The 20,611-nt window shown below is 38.9% G+C and overlaps 1 protein-coding gene across 1 annotated transcript in view; it reads right to left on the bottom strand.

Moving 5' to 3' along the window:
- Positions 1–1,683: 1,683 nt before the first annotated feature.
- Positions 1,684–20,611, bottom strand: part of LOC311097906 (uncharacterized protein) — a gene marked incomplete at its 3' end in the record, with an annotated part of 32,333 nt that continues 13,405 nt past the window's right edge. The window contains exons 3-4 of the mRNA XM_084137902.1: positions 9,557–9,638; positions 1,684–3,513 (exon numbers count right to left, since the gene is read on the bottom strand). Coding sequence (XP_083994028.1) covers positions 1,684–3,513; positions 9,557–9,638 — 1,912 coding nt within the window. The remainder of the gene's footprint in view (positions 3,514–9,556; positions 9,639–20,611) is intronic.

Genomic DNA, 20,611 nt, shown 5'->3' with positions numbered 1-20,611 from the left:
TATTGGACCTGGAAAGTCCTTGAAAGGTCCTTGAATTTGAAGTCACCCAAGGTGTGGGAACCCTGTATCAGGCTTTACACATCTCCAGAGCTAGCACATCAGCTAACGGCATCAGGCTTTACACATCTCCAGAGCTAGCACATCAGCTAACGGTATCAGGCTTTACACATCTCCAGAGCTAGCACATCAGCTAACGGCATCAGGCTTTACACATCTCCAGAGCTAGCACATCAGCTAACGGTATCAGGCTTTACACATCTCCAGAGCTAGCACATCAGCTAACGGCATCAGGCTTTACACATCTCCAGAGCTAGCACATCAGCTAACGGTATCAGGCTTTACACATCTCCAGAGCTAGCACATCAGCTAACGGCATCAGGCTTTACACATCTCCAGAGCTAGCACATCAGCTAACGGTATCAGGCTTTACACATCTCCAGAGCTAGCACATCAGCTAACGGCATCAGGCTTTACACATCTCCAGAGCTAGCACATCAGCTAACGGTATCAGGCTTTACACATCTCCAGAGCTAGCACATCAGCTAACGGCATCAGGCTTTACACATCTCCAGAGCTAGCACATCAGCTAACGGTATCAGGCTTTACACATCTCCAGAGCTAGCACATCAGCTAACGGCATCAGGCTTTACACATCTCCAGAGCTAGCACATCAGCTAACGGCATCAGGCTTTACACATCTCCAGAGCTAGCACATCAGCTAACGGCATCAGGCTTTACAAATCTCCAGAGCTAGCACATCAGCTAACGGCATCAGGCTTTACACATCTCCAGAGCTAGCACATCAGCTAACGGTATCAGGCTTTACACATCTCCAGAGCTAGCACATCAGCTAACGGTATCAGGCTTTACACATCTCCAGAGCTAGCACATCAGCTAACGGCACAGCTATTATCCCTGTACACACACTTCCCAGTGTTTCCCCCATTAGTGTTGAATCATGGAAGCTGCACCAGTTACTTTTGCCAAAAGATTTATTATGTACACATGTGTCATGTGTCAGACAGAGAGAAACAGGCATATACGAATATAAGGCTACATGAGAGGAGGTCTTCATTCTCCATCATGCTAGCTGTAAACGGCTCCTCTGGGTTTCTCCTTCCTCACCCGCTCATCTCGATGTTTCCTCCTTCCTCACACGCCTTTATGTTTCTCTGAGGTGGTACAGTAAAGCTTATATACATCACAGAGAGAGGTATAGAAAATCATGTTGTATACCTAATGCTTGTGTTTAACACTGGAGTTTACCCCATGCTTTCACATGGCTCTATCCTCTATCCACAGTAAGAGCTGTTTCCCAGTGTGTACATTAGTGATGTACATATGAGCATTTGCATCAGCTGAAACATCCCTTCTCTCGCTAAGAGCTGCTCTACACATCTTCATCTTCATCACTGGATCATCTCTGCTAGTGGACATTACCTCTAAGCTAACTATACCTCTCTCTCTGCTCAGCACACACGTGCACACACAGCCTGACTTCACAAAAACATCATGAAATTATAAAGAAAATTAATAAAGAAAAACCCATTAAGCAGTAAATCTTCCCCGGTTAAAGAGTCGCACTAGACATGGCTGAGTGTTCTTCTTGATGGTGTGGCCATGGGAGGTCTGCTATGCCACCTTTAGCTCTTGGACAATTGCGTAGCCGTCAGTGTGGGATCCTTATCGGCCTGATGATGAAGCTCCACTGGGTTTATTCATTACGGTTTTAAAATCGTTGTAATTTGTAACTGGATCACCTTCAGCTAACTGGAACTCTCCTGCAATCTCGCCTACCTTATCAGCATCCATAACTTTTGTATCTATCCACAATTTAAACAGTTTGACTTCTCTGCCTATGACTTTTTTTATTTTATTGTTTTTGCCGGAAACAGGTGTTGCTGAGCCGCTAAATCCACGTAGGGGCTTGTTAATCCAACTACCTCCTGTTGCCATCGAATGCTCTTCATAAAGAAACTTCTCTCCTATCTCTCTGGTGTTTGGGTTTTCAACCATTTCCACGGCCATAAGAATCAGAGGAAATGTCCGGAAGTTTCGAGCAGATTCAGCTATAACTGATGCAGTGAAATATGTGGCGTGCCTGAGCTCTTGTAGCTGACCAAGAAAAATATCTCTCACATATTCAGCATATGTTGTTTTTTCAATTTTATCTCGAAGCTCTCTGTAACTTACTTTGTCTGTCTGTCCCTCAATAAGTTTCTTGACTCTATTCCTTCCCACATCATCTCTTTGATTTTGGTCGAGCCTTTTTCCAACTGGATACACATACAGACTTACAGGATCAACAACGTATATCCAGTCTTTCACCATCAGGTGTGTGACTACATTATCTCCATCCTTTGCATAATGACGGATGATACTTCTGACATCTCCTGCTGTCTTAATCTCATAACACTCGGAAAGAACTTTATTTAGTTCCTGCTGATCCGTTATCCACTCAATGCCTTTCAGCTGGTTATTTTCTTGCATTTTTTTCCCTATTAAATAATTCTGTATGTCCAGGTTGGCTGTGTTTACTCTTTGTGGAGGTTTCAGGTCTGCATGAAAGAAGGCCCAGGACAGAGCTTCAAGTTCTTCAAGAGCAGTTTTGTCAGCATCAGCAGTTTCAGCATCGGTAAAACTGTCAAACACATTCTGGTCAATAAAGCTGCGTGGCTGAGCAGGCCAGCCGTATTTGTTGGTAACTTCAGGATTACTTGTTGCTCCTTTTTTGTCCATTAGAAAGTTCCTTTCCTGAGTAAAGACTTGCTCTCCTCTGCTGCCAGGCTCATTTCTGATAATGACGTCTCCGTTCCTGTCCAGGGTTGCCACCACCTTCTTGCTGCCATCATTGTGTCTCCACTGCAGCCCTTCCTCAGAGATCTCCTGGGTGATGATCTCTCCTGTGTGTCTGACCTGGAGCACAGCGCTCCTGAGGTGCAGCTCGGTCTCGATGTGGGCCGTCTCACGGAGCTCCCTCAGCAGGGCTTCAGCAAACTCTTCATCTGACCCCACCTCACAGGCCACCACACTGGTCGTTCTGATCCTGTGGCCCGTCCTGAAGGTGTGCTGAATGATTCTGGCCACGTCTCGAGCCGTGTACCCTGCCAGTCTCGTCTCTCCAGAGCCGTCTCTCTCACCATGGCCTACCAGCGTCAGTCGGCTGTCCTCTGACAGAGGCACAGAGGCTCCGTGGACCAGTCTGGGTCTCTGGTGTTCATCAAGAGCGTAGACAGAGGTCACTGCTGGACGTTTCTCATAGAGAGAAGCAGCAGCTCTCCTGACAGTAGGGTCGTCCTGCATAATGAGGATCTGCTGGTGGTCATACTGGTCTGCTTCTGGTCCACATGAGCCATTGAACAGGCGTTCTGTGCTGACTCTTACTGAGTAATGAGGATCCACGCTGGACTCCTGCTGGACTCTGTCCTCGGCTGGCTTCTCTTTGTCCGTCATGACCAGAAGTGTTCGGCTGTAGCTGTGTGAGATCTCTGAAGCACTTATCTTCTGTTCATGCTGGGAAATGAACATATATAAGACATTTAAGGCGAGACACTACAGGTGAATAGGGTACAATCTTTAACTAGCAGATATCACCATGAAACTTTCCCAGTTGATTACCTACTTTAAGATGAGAGAAAAATGTATTACAAGTTTTGGTAACACTTTATAATAACTGCACGCTATTAATCATTATTTAAGCATTAGTAAACAGTTAATTCGTCATTTATAAAGCATTAATAGACATTAATAAGCAGTTTATAAATACAGCTCAGTGTTTCCCCTAGGTTTACAGGTTTGGGGGGGGGGGGGGTTGGTTGGGGAAAATTGACACAGACACTATCTATCTATCTATCTATGTGTCACATTAATTGGTTGTCTGGGAGGGTAATGCTTTGTAAAAGTTAAAATAAAACAAATGTTAAAAAAAAAATGTTAACATAAGATATCTCTTTAAAAAAATAAAAAACCATATTTAAATCTTTTTAAAATTGACTTTTGCAAATAACCTTTGTTAAATTTATAGAAGTATTTGTTAATATTAATGGACCAGAGCTTAAATAGTTTTATTTTTAACAACTAAAAAAAGATTTATAAATACTAACAAATATATTGCTCATTCATTGTTCGTTAATGTTAGTTAATACATTTATATGACAAACAAATTTTAAATGGGCTTTTTTTGTGAGAAGTTTTTATTTCTATGATGCATTTATTGGAGAGAATAATCCTGTCAGACGCAGCATTGCTGTGAACGTGCGTTCACGTTTAAACACAATTTAAACAATGTATTATTCAATGCATTACTTCTATATAATTATATATTAAGTTGCTCAAGCAAGTGGTAAAATATTTAACCATGTATTTATATTAAAAATCTTTTGCATTTAAATTTTAATACAATAAATCTTGCATGTCACAAAGAACCTCCACGAATGTCATTATGTCGCCTTGTTGAGGTAAATTGTAGTTTTCCTTGCTTTACCCCGGTCTTAAAGTGAAAAATTAAATAAATTTATGGTGAGATTACTAAATTTTATTTAATTCATCGCACTTATGGTGAAATTACTACATTTTCAGGTCAATCTGTGTTCATTTTGACCACGAAACATGCGCTGTCACTTTAATTCAGCGTTTGCAGCACAGCAGAAATCATAGACAGTATATAAACGGCAAAAGTAGACTCGGTGCGGAAACGATCGCTGCACTGCTGTATACGCGCCGCAACTGGAACGGATCGATCATCGACGGACTGCATCCGCGTGCAGTGTGAAAGCTCTGTAAACATGGGTACGGAAAAAAATACTCACCGCACACACACTGCAAACGAAATATGTGTGAAACGGGCGTAGACTTGGAGCAGGAGAGCTACTCCGGCTGCTACTCGCAGTAGAGCGAGTGTTGCCATCTTCAGTTCAGCGACATATTTCCCGCCGCGCGCTCTCTGTCCGCTAGTGCTCATCTGTATTTGACGCAAGTGTTTGTTTGTGTGTGAGTGTGCGCGCTTGCGCACTCATTGGGATAATTGTAAACGCGCAAACACAGACAGAAAAGACATGCCATCGTGGAAATAAGATAAATAACATATTACTTAAGGGCTATTTAGTTTTTTTTAATAAAATAACAAATTGTAATCTGGCGCTAAAAAGAAAATCAAATCAAATTTACTTGACTTCAAGGGGGGCGGGGGGAGCCGTTAGGAGGGCGGGGCGCCCCCCTTATATAATGGTAGGGGAAACACTGCAGCTATAAATGCTTTATTCTTGATTTATAAACGTATCTATAAGGTGTTTAATAATTGTATTTTCATACTTTATTTATGATCAATTTATCATTTCTAAATGAAGTATAGCATTATTTACAAACGAGTTGTTTAGGAGTTATCAGTGGTTCATAAGATCACTTAGAAAGTGCAAGTAAATGATTAATAAACTGTTTAAATACATATTATTATTCAGGCATATAGTAATAGTTACTTAGTGTGTTAATAAATGCTTTATTAACATGTATTTCTACTGTAATTCAGGGTTAATTCAGTTAGTTATAAAGCATTTAGTAGTGGTCAGTTAACTGTGTTTGTGAGCTCAACTAAAGTGAGGACTAGTTATGCCTTGTAAAGCATTTATACAGGAGATTTAAAGGCTGTTAAATATGTTTATGTTCTGTATCACTGTGTGTGTTTGTTTCCTTTTTCTGTTTAGAAGATCAATAAGTCTTTAAATCTCCTTTATAAATGCTTTACGAGGCATAACTAGTCCTCACTTTAGATGAGCTCACACACATAGTGAACTGACCACTATTAAATGCTTTATAACTACCTGAATCTACTAAATTTACTTACACTTTCTAAGTGATCTTATTAATCGATGACAACACCTAAAAAAATGGTTTGTAAATAATGCAATATTTCATTTAAAAATGATAATTTGATCATTAATAAAGTATGAAAATACAATTATTAAACACATTATAGATATGCTTATAAATCAAGAATAAAGCATTTATAGCCGTATTTATAAACTGCTTATTAATGTCTATTAATGCTTTATAAATTATGAATTAAACTGTTTACTAATGCTTAATTATTAATAGCGTGCAGTTATTATAAAGTGTTACCCAAGTTTTCTGTAATTTAATGTTTAAATATGCAAATTAGGCAATATCCAATTAAATATGCGCTAATTTGCATATATTTAAAAAACGAAATCTGAGTATTGGATAAAGCCAGGTTAAAAATGATTTTTTCATTGTGTTCACATATTAGATGGGAAAAATTACAGAGGGATTTATGGATATCTACTTTTGTTATCCTGTAAATCAGAAAATACTGTCAATAGCCTTAAATGATTTTCGCCATGTTTTGTGGAATAAAATGTTATATAAATCAGGCTAGGAATAATATATTTACAAATCCCTCTGTAAATGTCTTCATAATATAACTAGGTACAAGACTGGAGAGTTTGGTGTATATCGGAGCGACTGAAGTGGAGATTTAGGACCTGGAGAATGAGAGAAAAGTCATTGTGAGAAAACGGGCTTTAAAGATTTATCATCAGCCAATGAGATCGCGCATTCAGCCCTTTCACTTTCACGATTGGCTGCTGATAAAAAGGAAATTACCATATTTGGATCCGACAGCATTGTACAGTGAAGAGAGAGAGCTTTCCAGCGGTGCCTGTGACGACAGGGAGCAGACAGAGCCTTACAGCACTATATTACACTATAGTTTGATTTTTTGAATTGTCACCTGAATTTTGTGTTTTCTTTTATATAAATAGAGACATTTCCTCAATGAATTGGTGCAGAAAAATTCCCCAGAATGCAGGAGATGAAGTGTTTAAAGCCCACATTGTTCAGGGGGGTGACCCCCAGACCCCCCTCTTGAAGGTTCAGTGTAGACATGTGCCGGTATTCGGTAATGCGATAAATCGCGGTAATGAATATGCACGATATTGTTATCGTGGGCACTTCAAAATACCGTGAAAAATAATAGATCAGAATTTATATTTATAGAATGCGCATTAGCTTATTTTCCATCAACCGCTTAAACAAACACTGCGTATATGCTGCACGAAACAGGTACGCACTCTGATGTAAACAATCCCCACATGAAGCACTGCGTGCACGCGCACTCTAGTCTAATGTAAACAATCCTCACATGGAGAAGAAGCATGGCGGAAGGAGGAACGCTGCCGACGATTTATCCATAGGCAGTAAAGTAAAGGATTTATCCCCCTTCTAAAAGCAGGGCTGTCAACTCTACGCATTCAGCTTGAGACTCACGCAATTTACACTTTTCACACGCTCTCGCGCCACACATCCATTTTCTCATGCAGAGAAAAATCGCGGAGCAAAGAGGACACTGACACCGACAGACTAGACAGAGCAGGTTACTTTTCATATGAAATAATTCTCAGCTCTCAGGTTCTGTCCATTTTATTACGAAAATCAGACAATAAATACCGTTTTGGCGCTTGTAAATGTGACGTGACCGATCGCTGTAACGCCTCAGTTCAAGTAAACCGATCATCTGTTACCTCATATTTAAAGATACAGTACAACTTACTGAAAGGTATTAATGCCTCATACATAATATCGATCAATCAGTGTTTTTCAACCATGGAAAGAGGTCAATAAAACTGCAGGTGAACAATTATGTCACAGAACGTTACATTTACCTCAGGAAAGCCATTTAATGACCAATACATTAGTTGACTAGAAAAAATAGCTATAGAGAGGAGTATTTTGCTAAATATGTGCACTATATTACATTTGTAATATATTTTTACTTGTGTCATAATTGTTATTATAATGAAAACCAAATTATATTTAATTTAATTTTTAACCTTTAATAATACCAGCTGACAGGGCTCTCTGTATGTTTACAGCATTATGTGAGATATATTTTTTCTAGAGAAATATTAACATTTAGGCTATCTACTGTAGCCTACCTAATATTTATCCAAAGAGTCAATATTGAATCAAGATTGAAATCAAATCCCAAGAATTGAATTGAAATCGTGAAAATTGTGTAAAATTCTGTTTAGTTACCAAATGTTTTGACAATCACAATTACACCTATTGTGATGCAAGTTGTTTTTTTTCTACATCCCCTCCCAATCCATCTGTTTCTCTTGAGCAATTAAAATATCGTGATAATACCGTATACCGTGATAAAAGCTCAATCAATTAATCGCAGCATGAAAATTTGATACCGGCACATGCCTAGTTCAGTGTGTAAGATTTAGTGGCATCTAGTGGTGAGGGTAGTGAATTGCAATCATCTGTCCAGTCCTCCACTGCCCCCTACCTTTCAGAGAGCGTAGTAGGGCCCTATAAAATCCGTTTTATTTTTTACCAAATTCCGTTTTTTCCGTTTTAATTTTTGCAAATTCCGTTTTTTTTTACCCTTTATTGTTACTGTAGTCGTAAAAAGAGTGTTTTTAATGTTAATGATTAAAATGTACACAAATAAAACAAGAATGGCCCTAAATTTATTGAGGTAACAAACAAAATTCTCATTTTAAGAGATGTTAAATGTGGTTTGGTTTGGTTTGTTTACATTAGTGAATGTATTAGGCTAACTAACATGAACCACAAGCAATACATTTGTTACTGTATTTATTAATCTTAGTTAACTCTAACCCTGTATTTTTATGTCACTTCACACAGTGCATTAAGCTAATTAATGTTAACAAATACAACTTTTCATTTAAATAATGTAGGCTACTAAATGGTGAAATTAACATTAATAAAGATAAATAAATGCTGTAGAAGTGCAGTTTATTAATAGTTAATGTTAACTGATCTAGTTAACTAGAGTTTAATAAATGGAACCTTATTGTAAAGTTACCGATTTTGTTATACACCGAACCGATTCAGTATTGGACAGATCAGTTGTTTTAGGCATTTTTATGTTGCTTTACTTTTTATTTAGCATGTTAGCCTGTTGAACTTGATGCTGATCTATTAATACGACTGTCACAGCCAGCACAACTGGATCATCCACCACTTTGACATAATGTTGAGAGATTAATTCATTAAGGACTGAGGTACTGACAGAATAAGCACTTTTGCTTTTGATACTTAAGTACATTTAATATGGAATACGTTTATACGTTTACTTGAGTATAATAGTTTGGTAAATATGGTATGTATTGTACTATATTAAAAGAGAATTGTTCAGCGTTTAGAGCAAACAGTGGCAGAGTTGTTGCCCTTTGAACAGCACGCCCGCGCCACTACATCCCGGTCAGGGTGAGCGCTCCAAAGTCGCTCTACTACTGTTTATTTTCTTCTCCTGAGGAGGACAATAACTAATGTGACTGAGCAAGGCATTTCCCTCGAGCCTCAACTATGACTCCTGCTGCTAAATGCTGTCTCACCGCTTTCTCCTAGAGAATTACAGTACAGCTTGGAAGCCTGATATATTATTATTACTATTATTATTCATTAAATTAATTTTCCAGTGACACATATTTCTTCCCATAGATTTGTATTCCAGTATTGACTTCAGTTCTTCTAAACTCAGCTGGTTCTTCTTCTAAAGTCCACCAACCTGTTCCTCCTGAGTGCCACAGGCCGTAAAGCCCTCCTCACACTGCTGCCAATGACCCTGCTCACTCTGGCCAATGCCCACCCTGAAGGAAGATGAACATGCTTATTATAGAGTTATAGAGACTTATTATAGTTCACACTATAATCACACTAGTTCATTAAACAATGCCCACCCTGAGGGAAGATGAACATGCTTATTACTGTATAGAGGCTGCGTTCACACTATAATCACACAAATTCATTCAAACCTGATAAAGACCATCTGAAAAGTTAAAGACTTAAGATTGAAATGCCTGTTCACACATGTTGATGTCATCGTATCTCTTGTTTTGTTCAACTAATTGTCCAAAACCAAAAGATGTTCAATTTAATATAACCTTAAAGCAGTCAATCAAGTTTACATGATTTACAAGATGGATTTCCACTATAATCAACAATTATATAAGAATTATATATGACAAATGTAAACATATAAAAGAAAAAAAAGAAAAAACGTTATATCTTTCGCGGCCAGGACGCCGCCATTGTGCAGTATTCTAACATGTGACGTCACGGGGTTGGTTGGCTTTAATAAACCTGGCTGAATGTAGGAATATCCCGACATCCGTTGCTCACTGGCTCTGAATACACATAGGCCTAAGTAGTATTAACATATACTTTGTGTCACTTTTGGTTGATTTATGAAAGTTTATGTCGATACAGTATGTAAAATGATATTTTTCCACTAATCGATGACCTGCTTTACATTTAGTTTCTTTGTTTTGTACAGTTTGTAAAGACTACTCTCTGAGCGTGGCCAGTGTGGTGTAGGGGTAATGGTATTCCTGAATGTCTTGACTCAAATACTTTGACTCAGTTAACATATAGGCCAGAGTTTCCGCTAGAAAAAAATGGTTTCGTTTTCCGGACATTTTGATGATATGCCGGTCAAATATCGCCTCTTAATTAGTCAAGTTGAGGAAAACTGGAGGAAGGCTATGTAACTTAAAAAATGACATAATCAGGCCGAATGCAACATGTTTATTAGCCTAACTTTCAAATAAAAAAATGGAAAAAAACATGAACGTCCGATTGGCGTCAATCAACAGTTTAACAAACCAATCCCCCTTCCCCACATAGAATATCTGAAGCCTATTGTTTTTACTCAACGAACTTCCCAGTGTCTCTCCACAACCTGCAATGCGCATAAGCCGTGTAACCGTTGTTAGGTGACTTCGCTGCTTCGTCTTGATCCGATTCTGCAGCGAGACCCCCCTCTCTGCAGGAACACTCGAGACCCATTTTCTACTGTGGTTTTGTACGTTTCTTCATTCGGATCTATTTGCGATCCATTTCATTCTAAACAAACAACGCAGTTTATATGGTTCGTCCTTGTTACATTATTCATTAAGATAATAATTAATAAATGCGCGCATAATTATCAGTGAACTTGATACATGTTGCAGATATATTTTACTATGCATGCACAAACAAATGCCTTTCAACTTATGTGTGCAAAATTCTGAATAAAAAGAATGTGCAGCAATTTGTACAAATAGAGAGTCTAGGTCTACTATACGTGTTGTAGCCATTAAATAAGCTCATTTAGTTTAATATTTGTTAAAATATTATAATGTTATTTTTTATTTTATGTTGATTATGAAAAGTGAACCGCACGAGTAGGATAGGATGCGCAATATCGAGAGACATGGAGCGGGTCAGACATGATTTTGACCACTTAATTAAGTTTGGTTTTGTAGAAAGACTTTTTTGAAGTGAATTTCGTTTTGTATAAATTGTATCTTAATTTTAATAATTTTTTTATCAACCAATTGCCTGTATTTAATAAATAAGCAGCAAATATAGCAGACGATCGGCCTAATCATGCAGGCGCCCGCGCGGCCACTTGCATTGCTCGTGAACGGGAGCGCATCTCATCCTAATTTAACGAAACTCAGCGTAGGCCTCACAGACATGAAATATATCTTAAGAAAGCTTGAAATGTCTTTTTAACAATTTAAAACGAAAGGCTACTCTCTGATTATGTAATCCATGATGTGCATTTCTCTCTATAGGCGCGTTCATAAGGAGATGGCGATCGTCAACTTCATCTTTACAGCTGTTGTTGCTGTTAATAAACTAAAAATAATAGGCCTGTAATTTTATTAAACAATAAATTAAATGAAATTGTAGTTGTATTAAAAAAGCAACAAAAAAAAAATCCTGTTTAAGTTGTGTGTTTTTTTACGCATTAAATTCAGGTAGGCTACTGAGTCACTGTCCTCAGTGTCCAGAAAAGCGCTGAAACGGAGATGAAGGGGAACCCGTTTTTATTTATTTATTTATTTTTTGGCTTATTTTAACTGGCCCATCCAGTTTTCTGGAGGCCCACCTACAATCAAAATCCTGGTGCCGTTAGTGCTTCGCAGCGGTCTGATATCAAGAAATAACAGACCGCATTCCACATTGGAATTCAACCAATCCAATTAATAATGTTTAATAACTTTCAAACGGTAGAGCCTGTTCCTTTATTATTTTATTATTATTATTCCTTTTATTTGTCCTCAAGAGGAAATTGGTTTCCACCATAGGTGCGTACATAATACAAATACAAACACACATAACATATTAACAACATAATCAAAAAAAAAAAAAAAAAAAAGTGAGAGTGAGCATACCTGACACATCAATGGCCCATTACCTATGTACCGTATTTAGAGCTCGTGTAGATACAGGAACAAAACTCTTACTAAACTTGGCCTTTCTACACATCGGTAACCTATACCTACGGCCAGAAGGCAAAAGGATAAAATATTTATAAAGTGGGTGTTCTGAATCATTTAAGATTTTTTGTGCCTTTCGCAATATGAGTGTTGAGACAATATCCGATAGAGAAGGGGTAGTGATGCCAATAATTTTACTTGCTAAATGAGTTATCTTTAAGAATTTGTTCCTATTGATAACTGTAAGCATATGGAAAAAACAAATGGCACCATAAGTAAGAACTGGCTCGATAATACTGCGATACAAAAGCAAAAGAAGACGTGGCTGAACAGACAAGTGCCTAAGTTTACGAATAGCTGTCAGTCTTTGTTGACAGCGTTTGTAAACCCCTAGAGTGTGCTGATTGAAATCGAGATTTTGATCCAAAATAATGCCAAGATATTTAAAATGCTCTACTCTCTCTACTATCTCTCCATTAATGATGATGCTAGAAGCATGGATCTGTGTTTTTAATGTGCTAAAGACCAGTTCCTTTGTCTTAAGAATATTAAGGTTGTAGCGTTTATACGCCCACGTATAAATATTATTAATTATTATTCATAACGAATTATGATCAATAATTAATAATTTAATTATTTTCAATTATTTACTGTAACAGAATCAATAATATGATAATTTACAGTTCATCCAATGAACAGAAAGCATAAACAATTATTAACTCTAGGAAATATAATATCTTCCTGGCCAAGAAAGAATAACCCCCTAACAGTAAATTAAGAAATAGGGTAACAGCATAGGTAACTTTTGATCGAAGTTCAAGACAATAAAATTTGATAAGCACATACACAAGCAATCTCTTTTCAAATACAAACAATACTTTATTGATTATATACTAACACGTACAGCTAATGTCTAACACAAACACACACACACGCACACACACACACACACATATTCATACGAGTTGCAGAAAGGAAGAGAGTGAGGAAAGAGTGGGTTTAAGAGTGAAAGGATGAAATCTCACGATTCCATAATGCACTTAGACATGACCTGAACGAACCATCAAACATTAATTTAACCCTTCTATCGTTTTAGGCAGGTTATTAAAGTTATATAAATACACCAGTTTAGCTTTCAGTCTGGAGGTTACTTGCTTGTCTTCTCGTTCCTTTTTGGGAATTCCCTTCGTTGCATAACAGAGGGTTCCCCCGGGTTCGTTCGTCGGCTGTGGTCTCCTTGTGCATGGATAGATGGGGCGAGAACCAGTCACGTGTGGCTGGCGGTTGCTGATGGTTGAATGAGTCTTTGAAGTTGAAAGCGTGCGTTGCAGCCGCGAATCGTGGAACGAAACTTTGCAGCAAAACTTAACTTAAAACCGAGACTTTCAATCGGAAAATAAAGGAAGACTTAGAAAAGAAAAGAAGACTTAGACGAGAGTAGTAAGACGGCTTGAATGAAACTGTTTAACCCATGTTCTACAGATCTTGATTTGGGTTATTTCTGCTCGTTTGTTACATGGTACTAGTCTGCCGGAACTTAGAGAGCTTAGAGCTTTGAGAGCAGCGAGAGAGCTTCGAGAGCAGCGAGAGAGCGAGCTTAGTTTTTGGGTTGTTTTAACTAAAAGTTTGTCCCCCCTCCTGAAGAGAGCGGACCAATTAGACACTGGCTTTGTCTCATCGTAAATCTGGAGTGTTGGTGTGTTCTCTAACTTTTAAGCAGAGAGGACAGAGGCCACAGTTTAGACATGATTTCTAATTAAAAGAAGATCAAAACATATTACACCGATATCATTCAAGCCATCTTGCTAGTTGTGTTCGTAAGATAGCATTGATATGAAACAGTACACACTGTCATTCACACACCTAATAATTATAACAATTACATGAATTATATGGGATTAAAGCATATCTTATTAGAATATGCATATAAGTGGTGGAAACACACAGGATTATGTAGTTGCGTGATTGTTTGATTGTAAGTCCATTGAGAATTGTTCTTAAATGATTTTATGTAGTTTATTGGTAAGAATCAGTTCTCTGGTTTGAAGAGACAGAACACTGTTTGTTCTGTTCAGAGGTCTTAAGGAGGAGGGGTCAGGAATGCTGTGGTGTCATTTCTGAACCAATTTGTCTTTTAAAAACCCCCTCATATTGACAAGTTCTTCCTTTAGCTGGGCTCATAAAAGTTCTTAGTTGGGGGTTTTCGTTGGTTTGGTCATTAGAAGGGTCTTTTGCAGACTCTGTGGCGCCAGGATGGGTGACTTATGGCTCTGGACTGTGAGGACACTGTCTTTATCTTAACCAGTCCGTAGTTGGCCACAAAGCTAGCCATTGACCAGTTATTTAGTTAGTGTTGGGGGAGGCTCTTTTAAATAGCCAGAGTGATGAGGATCATTTGACGTTCTGAACCAATCTTCTGTTTTGTTCGGCAGGAAGTAGAGAGTTTGAATTAATTTTCTGGAAGAAAATTAGTCTGTGGTTGATTTCTTCTCATTGTCGTTACATATCCCCCCTTCGGTCGACGATGTGTTGAGTAGAAGACATCGGTGAACGCTGGAGAAATGGGTAGAGGAAGCAAACACAAACAGCAAACAACAAGACAACACCTCCATGACTGGTCACTTTACTGGTGCAGGGCATTAGATTACCTAGGCATAAACAGGTTCACTCTCTCAATATAGTTAATCACGTTGACTAAAGTTTAGTTCAATTTTAGGACGTTATCCTAATTTGTTTTGGGACGGTGATTAATTAATTTTGTGACTAAATTTGATTTGTTTGTTTTATTCTCTTCTAAATTGTTCTAGGTTTAGACCAATTTACCTTTCAATTTGTGATTCGAATGATGCAGGGAGTTCTCTGGCTCACATTCGTTTTGAGGTGACTTACAAATATTAGGCGTGGTGTGTCAATCCTATTATTGTGACCTTGACCCTTATGGGGCGGACAGGCATTTTACCTAATAAAAGAAGAAAAGGAAGGAAGGAAGAGGTAAAACAAAACAAAGCAGTTGAGTGTTCCTCCTGATATGAATTGTAACTACTGTTGCACAGCTAAGGTGTCAGGGATCATGATGTAATGATAGGTGTTCTCAGGTGTACTTGTTGGATGAGTAGTTAGTTGCCATGTTTCCTATGGTAAGTGTAGCTAAGTTGTTAAGCTAGTTTCTGAAGTTAGTTTCTACCTGTGGGGGAAAACATGTTTGTTGAATGTTTTGCACAGTAGAGGCAGTTAACTTCTGTATGTTAGTGAGTATGTTAGGGATGTTGTGTAGTGTATGTATGTATGTATTAGGGATGTATGCATGTATGTATGTATGGTCAGATCTGTTTCAGTCTGTTTTGCTCCCCCCTTTGCTTGATGGCTTAGCTTTGATGAGCTTGTTGCCTCTTTGCCTTGGAAAAGGGATCTTCTGTGATCTGCTGGGAGTCAAACCAGTAAGGCAGGAAGTTCTCTGGCAGACATTGGGAGGCAGTTTGGCATGGCTGGATGAAGCTGTGGTGCAAAACTTGGTCTCCGTTGTTGCATTCCTCCGATGATACCTTTTGGTTGTGACAGACTTTCTGACGTTCTGGGCTTACTGTTGTTTCTGTAGCACACATATGGTTCTTGAGTTTGGAGCTCGTTTGGTGGTTTCTTTATGAGTGATGGGTAGCCAGGATGGTGTTTTCTGGTACCTCTGGGTGTTTGTCAGTGGTTGACTGTGAGAGACCACTCTGTTCTGTGTTGTTGTAGAACAAGTGGTTGTCATCTTCATTATGAAGGTGCATCAGATGAATCAGTGGTCTTCCGTGTTCAGCCTGTTTTCTAAGAACACTTCCAGTCGCCTCATTAGTTGCTCCATATCTTCTGAGTAGGGCTGTACTTTCCTAGTCGATTAGTCGATTAGTTGGTCGATACGTTCTGGTTCGACCAAAATTCTGATTGGTCGATTTTCTGCCGTGTTTATTTCATCAGTTTTGCCGCGCTGAGGCGCGCTCATTTCATCAGGTGGAAAGCACTAACTGCTAATGGGGGTGTTTTCAGAGTACCCTTGTTTCGCTGTAACAGTCTGTCTTCAGAACACCCCCCTTGTTTTCACCTTTTTTGGATTAGTCCAACCCAAGAGAGAGCGTCGAGCGTAGAAGGTTTGATGCTGAATATTATTTATTTAATTGTGAGAGCGTTTAATAGTCAGTCCTCTTCTAACATGTCAACAACAAAGAAATCGACAGTGTGGCAGCATTTTGTTAAAATTGATAACAGGAAAAAGGTCGAATGCAAAGTTTGCAAGCAACAGTTTTCCACAGCTTGACGACAAACATGACATATCATCTAAAAGTGGTAAGCTCACTTGTCTGCGTTAGCTTGCCCTGTCTGTTTTGAGTAGGCTATGAACATATCAGAATTTGCATATTTCAATGTTTTAGTGTGATAACCTAACTTTTTTATTTTTTATTTGGAGCCTAATGCGCAATTGCGCTGTGCTGTTGGTTGTGTTAGTTTTGAGCCTATTTTTCAGTTATGCACTTTATTTCGTTTCTGCTCTTGATCTGGTTTGTTTAATAAATATTCTTTTTTTTTTTTTATTAAAGTGGACGTGCCTTTTGTGTTTATTAAGAGTAAAAGCTTTAAGTTAATAGTCTATTCGTGTCTCAGCTGCGAAGCTGAGCTCATGTTCAGCCTCGCTCGGTGCGAGGACATGCACGGTGAAATGATAGTGTCTGACAGTTATAACTTATTATTATAACATATGACAAAAATAATTGTCTAAATTATGTTGCATATTCCTTATGTTGCATATTGTGATGATATCACTAGTTGACAACATAGTACTATTTTCGGAAATCATAAGCTATGATATTGCGCAGGTGCACGTGATGCAGCGCTGTCAGAGCTGACAGACTCAAGTGTCAGACTCATTTCAGTGCAAAATAATAAGGTCAAAAACGATTTAATATACTGCAAATAGCCTACTAGTTGTTTATGTTTATTTATAATTCATTTAGGCGGACAACAAGGCTACCAAGTACTGCGCACAGTGCGCATCTAATTAATTTAACGTTTTTTTTTTCTAACGTCATTTTTAGTCGATTTTAGTCGATTTTTAGTCGAAAATTTCAGGACTTCAGTCGACCAAGATTTTCTTTGGTTGAGTACAGCCCTACTTCTGAGGGTAAACTGTCTTGTTCTTGGGCATACTCAGTGCTGTGCTTAACTGAGTTGTGCCGAGGTGGGTTTCCTGAGAAGCGTGGCTGGTCCCATGGCTTTTCCATGTGGTTGGTGTGGTATCTGTCATCAGCATGGGAATCACGTTCTCTGTGCTTCTTACGAAGAACTGTGGTGTTGTCATGCCACTGGTTGTCTTCCAGTGCAAGGCTTGTGTCTTGGCTGAAGGAGTTTGAAACTGTGGATGTTTTCAAACCTTTCTTTGAGGACATCTTCTGTTTGATGTGGGCCTTGTGCGTCAGGTCACGTAACTGTTGAATTGTCATTGTGTCTGCGCAGGCCTCGAGACCAAGATGATGACTTAATCCGGGGTGCAGGTTTCTCAGAAAGAGGTTTTTGAAGTTCACATCCTCTTCTTGTTCAGGTGAGTTATGTGCACCAAAGAAGGCTTGTCGAAAACGGTGGTAGTATGCTTGGGGAGTCTCGTGTCGACCTTGTTTGGTTTCCAAGGCGATTAACACACCGTGTTCTGACTCTGGGCCTATGAATTCTTTTATCAGTGTCTTACATAGCAGTTGGTAGTTTGACTTGACATGAGCAGGTTGTCGGTCTAGGAAGCTTCGTACCTCTGAACTGGATGTCGATCTGAGGAGGTAGAACCTGTCTCTGTCAGTCACATGAGGTCTCACCTCTAGGTGGAAGTTGATATCTCGGATGTAGGACTGGATGTCCGGGCATTCCGTGGAGTTCGGGTTGAACGGAGTGATATTCTTAACCAGCTTGTTGAGATCTTTAAAGGTCATCGCCGGTGCAGCTCTGGAGTCTGCCTGGATGAGCTCTCGTTGCTTGTTGGCAGTGAACGGTTCTGTGGTGAAGGCCTGTGACGTTTTGGGTTGTGGCCATTCACTTCTTTCACTGTATGGCAGTTCTTGGATGGAGGACTCTGTCCTGCTCGGCAGTGGTGATGCTGAGGGAGGTCTCTCCCTTCTTGGCTCTGGTTTCTGTTGGAAAATGTGCTGGAGTTCATCTCTGACCGCGTAGAGCTCGTCGTTGACGTCATCTCGCTGTTGGGTCAGATGGTTGATTTCAGCATTGCACCTTTCCAGGTGGTCTTTCAGAGCATTAATTTCAGAGTTCTTATCTTCAATGTCAGCTTTAGCTTTCTCTAGCTGATGTTCAGCAGACTGGAGTTGGTTTACCAGGTGTTTCTGGACAGTCTTTAATTCTTGTTTGTCACTTTCAGTGGCTGCAAGGGCTTCTTGGAGCTTGTCAACTTGTTTCTTTGTTTCTTGCTCCACTTCGTCAGGCACTTGAGCTTTCGCTTTGAGCTGGTCTGTGCAGCGTTGGGTGTGCATCAGCTCCCTCAGGAACTCAGTGGTCTGACGCTTGAAGTCGTCCTGGACTTTCACTTCCAGCTTGTCCATGCGGCTCTGGGCACGTGTCAGCTCCTCCCGAAGGTGGGTGATGTGCTTGTCGCTTAGTGTCAGCTGGGCTGTGAAGGCATTGCTTAGGGAACAGATAATCTTGGTTAGTTCCACGTGGTTGTGGTTTTGATTCTGGCTTGAATCATGTGTCAGGAATCTTCTCAGAATTATGATTATTATTAAAAATAATAACAGTTCAATTGTCTTTGGTGTGAGGCAGTCCGTAATGCCTCTGAGCCAGGCGTCCACGTCGGTGGGGTTTGTCGTCCACGGCATGTTGGCACGCTGGGGTGAAGAGACTGACACAGATCTGTGTGGGGTGTAAGCCTATGTGGTTGAACAGCTAAGTGTCGTTTCAGTGACTGTACAACAATAGTGAAGTGTTGTAATGTCTAAGTGTTGGTCTCAGTGTAGACAGGTAGGCTAGTGATGTGGAAACTTTGTCACTCAACTAAGTGAGAGAAAGAGAGAGAAAAGGTTAAAACAAATCTCAATTGCAAGGATTTTTTTTTTTTCAGTGGGAGAAATATTTTTATAAATATTTCCTATCAATGAAAAACTGGTTTAAACTCGTGATGTTTCACTCAACTGAGAAAGGGGAAAAGAGAGAGAGGTTAAAACCAATTTCACTAAAACAAGAAAGAAAATTCTTAAGTAGGAGAAATATTATTTTTCTCATAAATGCTGCCTATCGGTGAGAATCTGTTTCCAGAAAGGTAAACAATATTATTGTTTATGTTTACAAGGAAAAATAATACAATAATAATGCTGATACCTTTTTCCGAGTTTTACAGGATTGACACCACACACCGTCAGTTGGACTGCTTACAGCTGGGATGCTATGAAGGCGACAGTTGCTCAACACTTGTCTCTGTTAATTTATCTTGGATAAGATGTTAAATTGTAAATTGTGTTTACAAAACAGAGAGAGTATGGAGAACAAGAGAGGGTTTGATTACAAATCAAATACCTATTAATTGTTTTCTTTCGAAAAATTATCTTTCTCTTTCTTTAGACTCGATTGATGGTTCTTCCAGGTTTGTTTCCTACAAATGTGAAGAAAGGGGATGGAATAAAGCAGGACAGAACAGGAAAGACGTGTAAAGAAGGAAGAGGAAGGAGTGAAAGGAGATTGGGTCCACAAATGGCTCTGAAGCCTTTGTGTCGAACTACGAGTGTAGAATTGATAGTTGCCAACAACTAAACATTCAAAAATAAAACTTTGTAAGAGAGGGTTATCTCTGATTTATTTGACACTTGTAGTGAGATACCAATGTCTCCTATTGAGGCTCAGGTGTGTTACTCCCAAGCTTTCAAAGTTCAAAAATGTATTCACCTGAAGTGATTAAATCTAAAAGAGAATTTTAGAAATTAGGAAAAATTATGAAATTAGATTTATTAAAAATAAATCGAGAAATCATTAGAAATTACCTGTTTAGGAAAATAGAATTTAAACCCTTTTTAAATCAAATTAAAATTTGACAATTAATAATCATAAACCAGTATTTTCTTTTCAAGTAAAATGCAGGTAAATGAAATTAATAATTGTGAACCGAAATTTCCTTTTCGCAGAAAAATATGGGTAAAGTATAATATGAGACAGGTCAAATAGGAAAGAAGAAAAGACCAACAGGTGTAAACATCAAGGTGTTTAAATGGTTAAATCCCTTTAACGTTGTTCAAACAGACACTGTATTTAACCACTGTCAATGACAACCGTAAATAATGCTTAAGGCTTTAGTATAGGTTAGGCCTCAATGTAAACAACTACCTAGCTTAGCT

This window comes from Abramis brama (assembly GCF_963993115.1).
Source record: "Abramis brama genome assembly, chromosome: 1".
NCBI classification, from domain to species: domain Eukaryota; kingdom Metazoa; phylum Chordata; class Actinopteri; order Cypriniformes; family Leuciscidae; genus Abramis; species Abramis brama.
This window is presented reverse-complemented; position numbering and strand designations above follow the sequence as displayed.